General features: G+C 38.5%; 1 protein-coding gene across 15 annotated transcripts in view; it reads left to right on the forward strand.

Annotated features, from left to right (window-relative positions):
• The first annotated feature begins 1,365 nt into the window (after positions 1 to 1,365).
• SUPT20H (SPT20 homolog, SAGA complex component) overlaps positions 1,366 to 8,078 on the forward strand; it is a 43,470-nt gene continuing 36,757 nt past the window's right edge. For 13 of the 15 annotated variants that reach the window (XM_005876973.2, XM_005876967.2, XM_005876972.2 and 10 more), the window contains exons 1-5: positions 1,525 to 1,699; positions 3,586 to 3,677; positions 6,504 to 6,539; positions 7,232 to 7,290; positions 7,554 to 7,620. In XM_005876973.2, coding sequence (XP_005877035.1) covers positions 3,675 to 3,677; positions 6,504 to 6,539; positions 7,232 to 7,290; positions 7,554 to 7,620 — 165 coding nt within the window. In that variant the 5' untranslated portion in view covers positions 1,525 to 1,699; positions 3,586 to 3,674. The other 2 variants (XM_014548319.1, XM_014548320.1) reach the window with 2 other exon arrangements.

Genomic DNA, 8,078 nt, shown 5'->3' on the forward strand with positions numbered 1-8,078 from the left:
GGGAGCAGGGAGCAGGTAGTAGGACATCCCCTAGGGCTCCCAGTATGTGATAGGGGGCAAGCTGGGCTGAGGGAACTCCCTCCCCAGTGCACAAATTTTTGTGCACCGGGCCCCTAGTCCTATACTATAAAAGGGTAATATGCAAATAGACCAGATGGCAGAACAACCAAACAATCAATCGAAGTGTAATATGCTAGTGATATGCTAAGGCTACTCAACTGCTCGCTATGACATGCACTGATCACCAGGGGGCAGATGCTCCAACTGGTAGGTTAGCTTGCTGCTGGGGTTTGGGCAATCGGGACTGAGCAAGATGGGTCAGACACACCCTGGAGCCCTCCCTTGGTCCCTCCCTGGCCCGATCATGCACCACTGGAGTCCCTCAGCCTGGCCTGTGCCCTCTCACAATCTGGGACCCCTCAGGGGATGTTTCAGATCCAGTTTCAGCTCGATCCCACAGGCCACTCCCTTTGGGAGGGCTACCAGATGCAGGGCTCATGGCTGGTGAGTGCTGCTGCAGCAACTCGAGCCTCTCCTGATTGGGACTGATTGGGCGCAAACCCTCGGCAGGCATGGTGGGGCCGGGATGAGCAGGAGAGGCAGGTAGGAGCTGCAGGCGGCATTGGACTGCAGGTTTTGATCCAGTCCCTGCAGGCCACCCAGCGGGACCCCACCTGTGCATGAATTCGTGCACCGGGCCTCTAGTATTATAATAACTAGGTGTGGTGCTGGATGGCTGCGGGATTTATTGGGATGATCACATAGTAAGTTATGTAATATCTGGTCACTGGGGTGTACAAAAAATAATAATATCATAAAGTTTAAATTACTTTAAAAAGCCTTATAGACATGATGGTATATAAGGCAGAAACCCCATCCCACTTGCTCTTCAGAGGGGCTTATAGCCCATCTGCACTGCATAAGCCAGATGTATAGATTTGCTTGCCTCGCTTCTTTAATAAACGTGCATGCTTTAATTTTTTTTAAAATAAATTCACTTTAAAACAACACAATCAAGGCCTCTCCTTTAAATTCATTTATATGAGCATGACAAGAATTGAGGTGGAGACAGCCCTCTCCCTCTGACTCATGGGACTGCCAGATAACACCTCTCCTAAGTCTGTGAAAGGTGCCTTTAACACTACCTGCATATTAGGGACCAGGAGACTAGGCTTGCAGGGCTTGGAATCAGGATGAACCAGGACAGGGGGTGGGGGTGGGAGGTGGGGAGTGTTAACCAAACCCTGGCGGCCACGCCCCCTGCCACCCACGCTCCCAACCGCCCTGTCCTCTAGCTCCACCTTCTCCTTTCGCTGTCGCCAGCGCCCGCCCCGAAGCAGCCGGACGGAAATGGGGGCGCCGGAACAGGCCCTAGACCGCGCCCACTAGAGGGCGTGCGCGGTGGCGGCAGGGAGCGAATCCCCTCGCCCTCGCGAGTCCCAGCCAAGCGGCGGTCGGCACTAGTGGGCCACAGCCTGCGGGGTAGTCGCGCGAGAGTTGGCGGCCGAGGTCAGAGGTGAGCGAGCCGCTTCCCGAATAGCGTTACGTCGCTTTCCGGAGGCCGGAAAAGGAAGACGGTGTCCCCGGAGCCTCGGGCCAAGCTGAGCCAGCCACCGTCCCAGCGGCCACCTTCGTTGACTTTCACGGTGCCACGAAGCACGCTCTTCACTGTAGTTTGACTTTTGGGTTCCAGTTACAGGTATTTTGAAGCGCAGTAATTTCACGTAGCGCTTCTTTGGGGGCGGGTTTCTTGGTGTCCATATTGAATAAAGGCTGTTCCTTCGCTTTTGAGTTGCGGCGTATTGCAGGTAAAGCCTAAGTTGTTACAAAAGCTCGAGCAGTTGGAGGAAACTCGGGTCCATCACAGAAATCGATGGAATCGATTGTGATGTGACAATTGTATTAATTACTGGTTCTCGCCATGGTTACCGGGAGTTGAGAAACGATCTTGGTGAATAACTGCCCTGGAAGCCATCCCCCGGAACCACTGTGTGGGAGGGACTGTATTTCTCTGAATACAATACATGAAATACAAAATGTTTAGCATGATTTTCCAAGTTAAATTAAGTACAGTACGGTGGTTTAATAACCATGATGTAAACTTACAGCAAAGTTAAGAAAAAAAATTATGTTAATCTGAGCAGAATCGGGTCTTTATTTTAAATGCTTTGCTTTTAAAAATCTAAAAACAGGAGCTGGGTTGACTGGTCTGAAGGTTGTAAGATTTAGTAGAAAGAGTCTAAAATTAAAAATTGTTAGTGATCTGAATTCCACTAGTGTGACCTTGGGAAAGTCACTGGTTCTGAGTGCCTTATTCTATAAAGACGAGGATTACAATGGTTTTCTCAGACTTCTAGTATGTATATCCAGTACAAAGTAAGAATGTTTGGTTTGTAAGTGATAGTAATTGGTTTTTGTCTATAATACTTAAATAATTTAAAGTCACTAAGCCTTCCTCACCCCATTCCCCCAGTTTAGTGACAAGAGATCTAATTTTACACTTGATGTTAGCCAAAAGACTGAGAAGCTATTAGAGATCTAATTTTACATTTTGCCTGTATGTATAGTATTTCATCTTTAGATTCATTGGTCAAATTTTTCATCTTGACTTGAATTCATATTAAATCTCACAAACTCTTTAAGAGTAGGATTAATGTCTTAATCATTTTTTAATGATTATTCCTAGTTTGGGTCGTTTTTTTACCCCCCCCCCCCCGCCCCTTTTAATAAACCTAAACTGGCAAAACCTAAGCTTTGGATTCACCAAAACAAGCCAAAAGAATTTTACATGGAAAATACTATTTTCTGAAATTTGAAGATGTGCTTTTAGTTCACCTGTATAGACAGACGGACATGGGTTACAAGGAATTAGGTAAAGAATTCAATTGAAAGTAAGCCTTATTTATTTAGCATCACTCTCAGAGCAGACATACAACAGTGGACTTTAACTCTGACAGCACCTTTGAATCACTTGGGGAATTCCAAAAATGTTGATCCCTGGGCCCTACTCCAGACCAGTTAATGAAACTCACTGGAGGGTGATACATGGGTATTCCATTTTTTTTAAAGCTCCTGAGGTTACTGTGTTTTGCAGCCAGAATGAGAACCCTTGTGTTAAATGCGATTCTTCAGGAGTGTATCCAGTTTGCTTGAGGGACTGCAGCTGCATCTGGAAAATGTAGCCTTTAGGGTATTTGGGGGAATTATCAGCAGATATGATGAAAGTATGATTTGTAAAGTGAACTGTAGAGCAATCAAGGCCAGTGGAAAGGTGGTTACTAGTAATCCAGAGGAACCAATGAGACCAGTAACAGTGAACTTTTATTCTTTTCTCTCCTGGGTATTAAATATTTTTGAAGAAAGTAATCATTTTAACTTGCAAACTGTATTTTGCCCTACCTAGTTAAAAGTGTACTTTTCAACCGTGAATGGCTAGATTGTGGCACATGAATTTCATTATTGCTGATTATTAAAAAGTGTTAGAAAAACACATATTTCAAATAATGTTTCTTATTACTTACTAAATTATATCATTTCTCTTATTAGCTTTATGTTAATATGGGGGTTTTGGTTTTGCTTTTACAGTGCTATAAAATTTATATTAAAGGCATGGTTTTCACCCTACTTCATCAACGCAGTTAAATTTTCATTTTGGACCCCTATTTTATACTACAATGGTAAGCTACAGCTCAGTATGTTATTTATGTTTTAGATTGTTCTCTTTCTTTTATTTCCATAAAAATATCTGTATTATAGATATAGAAATCCTCTTGTAATCTGTTCAAGTTCCCTAACTGGGAAATTACTTAGTAATTACATGCAAAATTTTCTCCACAAAATAGGGGGCTCATCTCAATTCTGTGTTAAAATTATTATATCCAGGTTATACAGATAATCCACCTGTCTTTATCTTTATGAAACATTAAATAATATGTGCTTACTGTAAATAATATTTAAGAACATCAGTTTTAGTCTTCTAATGGCACATTTCTGTTCACTGACTTACAGTCACTAAACATATGTAGGGCTGGGCATTTAACTTTTGTAACTAAAAATTAAAAACAAAGGGGGGAAAAACACTTTCTAATGTTTAAATAACAGAATAAATAAACACTGACCACCATGTTGAATTAGCCTCAGAAAACATTTGTCTCCCTTCTCCCTTGGGATCTTGCTTCTCTACCCCTGCTCTATTAGAGACAAGTAGAGCAGTTACAGTGAGGTTCACACCTTGCTTTATATTTTGTATTAGCTAATCATTTCTTTCTAAAGTATTTGAAGAAGGTAGTATATAAATGATGCTTGTATTTATAGATATAGTTATATCTCACTAAATTTTTTGAAGTTTTGATTTCAGAAGTGAAATATTTACTTGAGAAGATTTACTATTTTAAATTGTCCTAGGGTGTATATTTGACTATGTTTATTATAATTATTTTATATAAACTTTAAGGTTTTATGGCCAAATAATTAAAAGAACCTTATGTATTTGTCAAGTATATATATCCAGAATGATGTTTTTTTGCTGGAAAATGTTTTATACTCAGGAATGTCATCTTGCCCAGTTTTGTTGGGAATCTGACCCTCATAAGATTTTTAAAATAAATTGCACAACATTTATTTTAACTGAATCTTTTGAAAGTATATATTTCACTTATTACATTTTAGGTGTTTGATAATGTGGATTGTTTTTTATTGCAGTCTAAATTAAAAGGCCAGCTATTTTTGTAATCATCTGATTTCTTCATCCTTAGGACTAGGGTGGCAGGATCACTTAAACCTTTCCATGATTTCCAAAGTCTGGCAATATTTATTCTTCCCTTTACCCTTTTGGGTTTTGGTGGATGCTGAGAGATTTTACCCCATGCAACTTGGTAGATTGAATTGTTGGAGTCTACAAAATAAAAGAGAACATTTTAGATCCTTGTAAATAAAAAAATGAAAGTTCTGTGCCTCTCAGTCATTAAAAATGACTATCATTGTGAATGAAAAATACAGTAACCCTGTGCAGTACCCAAACCACAAAACTAGGAATAGAAATCACTGGCAGTATATTTGCTTAATTTTGTTTAAAACCTAGTACTTTTTTGTTTTTTTGTGTCCTTAAAAAGAAACTTTACAGATAGGAAAGATAGAAATTATTTTCTCATTTCTCCCTCTTGCCTTAAAATAAGGGTCTCCAAATAACAGATGAAGGATGTGAATCAACTAGTAGATCTTAAATTGTACATGTACTAATAATACTATATTTTATCAACTCTAAGGTGCATTCATTCTCTTTTACATTTTTAAAAAAATATATTTTATTGATTTTTCTACAGAGAGGAAGGGAGAGGGATAGTTAGAAACATCGATGAGAGAGAAACATCGATCAGCTGCCTCCTGCATACCTCCTACTGGGGATGTGCCCGCAACCAAGGTACATGCCCTTGCCTGGAATTGAACCTGGGACCTTTCAGTCCGCAGGCCGACGCTCTATCCACTGAGCCAAACCGGTTAGGGCTCTTTTACATTTTAATATTACTGAATTGAGGATGAATCTACAATCAATGACATCTTACAATTATAACTGATAGCACATTTTTTAAAATGTTACCTACATTAATGATGTGTGCTTATAGTTGATAGTATCTTAACGTCGTTGAAACATGATAATTAGCCATTATTTATTGAATTCTACTAGGCACTGACCTAAAAACATGTTAAAGACTCTGCATTAATATGTTAGGACTTTTTAAGTTGATGATAGGTATCAACATAGTAAGCACCCCCAATTTTCAGGATTCTTAGAAGATTAGGAGAGTTTAGTCTTTGCTTTACTTGAATTGCATACTTGATGTCCAGTATATTTTACTGAATGGTGCTCTTAGAATGTTGAAGAAGCTAAAGTTTATAAAATGGTAGTAGTTACTATATCCAGCCCGTTACCCTGTATCAGTCTCATGCCGTGGCCAAAGAAAGCTATTTTAGTATTTCTTATCTAATTTGTTGTCATAATCAGGTGCCTAAGACTGCCATATTTTTTTCTTTATAATATACTAGAGGCCCAGTGCACAAATTTGTGCATGGGTGGGGTCCCTCGGCCTGGCCGGCCCAATTGGGGCCATTGGGGCCGCGGGAGGTTAACTGGCTGGGGGAAAGGGCTGCAGGAGGTTAACCAGCCGGCTTGATTGGGGCCGGTTGGCTGGCCAGGGGGAGGGACCGTGGGAGGTTGGCTGTGGGAGCGCACTGACACCAGGGAGCAGCTTCTGCATTGAGCGTCTGCCCCTGGTGGTCAGTGCGCATCATAGCGACTGGTCGACTGGTGGTATGGTCGTTCAGTTGCTTAGGCTTTTACATATATAGATATTGAGCATACAGTGGGGGGTGTGGAGGAGAGAAAAGGAAATATATTAGACTTATTTTAGAAAATTAAACTTACTTAATTACAAATGTTACATGTATATTATTATTTTTTGTGAAAATAGCTAACATTGCCAAATACACTATTTACTTTTTTACAGCAACAAGCTTTAGAACTAGCTTTGGATCGTGCAGAGGTAAGATGTGACTAAGTTATGTATTGACATAGTATTGACATTAATTGACAAAACTCAGTTTTAAGAGATTTTTGTCTGATTGTCAAAGGAATACATTAATATCATTTTAGGGCAAATATGCAAATTTTCTATAAATATATAAATATGTGTAAATATATAAATATATGTAAATATATATATAAATATATAAATACTGGGCAATGTTTGAATCAACTGTTACTTGAAGTTCTCAGTTAACGCTATAGAATAAAAATTAAATAATACTTCAGTATAAATATTATTTAAACAGACATAGAATTTCTAAAATCGTGTTTTCCTATTTTGACAAGTTTTCTGATTGCTCAATTGAAGGGGGAAATAGCCAAAAATAAAGTCTTTGCAAGTGGATATGCTCTGCTTATTCTGAACAACCATAAAATATACTGAGAATATTTCTGAGTTGTGAAATCACATTTGCTTATAGCATTGAAATATTATGCTAAATTTTAGTGCAGTTTAAATTTTACTTATTTATAACATAGTTAAACTATTTAGAAGTTAAATAGTTTTTCTTACAATGTATAATTTAATAGGAATCGGAGACTTGCGTGACTGAATAGCCTTTTTAGCCTTACATGTGTTTTAAACATACTTAAAACTGTGTTCCTTCACTAAGTAAAAGGCAAGCTATTTCATAAACTTTTCTTTTTTAGTATGTCATTGAAAGTGCCCGACAGAGACCTCCTAAAAGGAAGTACTTATCTAGTGGAAGGTATGAATACTTCATTAATTGATGACTTTAGATTCATTAAAATGTGATGAGAGCCATCATTTATTGCATTCTAAATAGGCACTACTAGAGATGTTATATTATAGGTACTTTGCATATATTAAAACTTTCTTAGTTGATGTTAGCCATGTCCACTTCACCTCCAATCTTTGGGAATTTGGGGGTGGGGGGATGAGAAAATTTGATAACATTTATTTTACAATGATTATATTCACATTTTTTATATTGTCTTTATTAAATTTTAGAAAATCTGTATTTCAAAAACTTTATGACTTATATATTGAAGAATGTGAAAAAGAGCCTGAGGTTAAGGTAAGTATACTTTTTTTATATTATTACGGCTTTTGAAATGTAGAGGGGGAAAAACTGTAGAGGAAGAGGGTAATTTGAAAGAGTTACATTTGAAGCAGATATTTATATTTTTGTGAATGAGCTAACATCTTTTCCAGCCAAATTCTAGCCAGTTTTACAGCTGACCCAGAGCTCCGGCTAAAAGGTAGAGATCACATGCTTAGGTAGGAGATGGGAACAGTGTATACTGAGTAACAGAATATCCATTGGTAAATCAGAAGAAGTATAGTAGTATATTGTGTGGGGCAAAAGTAGGTTTACAGTTTCAAGTAAGTGAAACAGAGTTTAGTCTTATACATTATTACTTACTAGCTGTATTATTTTCCATATGAACAACTGTAAATCTATTGCCCTACCCTGTGTATTCTTTATTTATATGTATGTGTGTGTGTGTGTGTGTGTGTGTGTGTGTGTGTGTA

The sequence above is a fragment of the Myotis brandtii genome, unplaced genomic scaffold (genome assembly GCF_000412655.1).
Source record: "Myotis brandtii unplaced genomic scaffold, ASM41265v1 scaffold502, whole genome shotgun sequence".
NCBI lineage: Eukaryota > Metazoa > Chordata > Mammalia > Chiroptera > Vespertilionidae > Myotis > Myotis brandtii.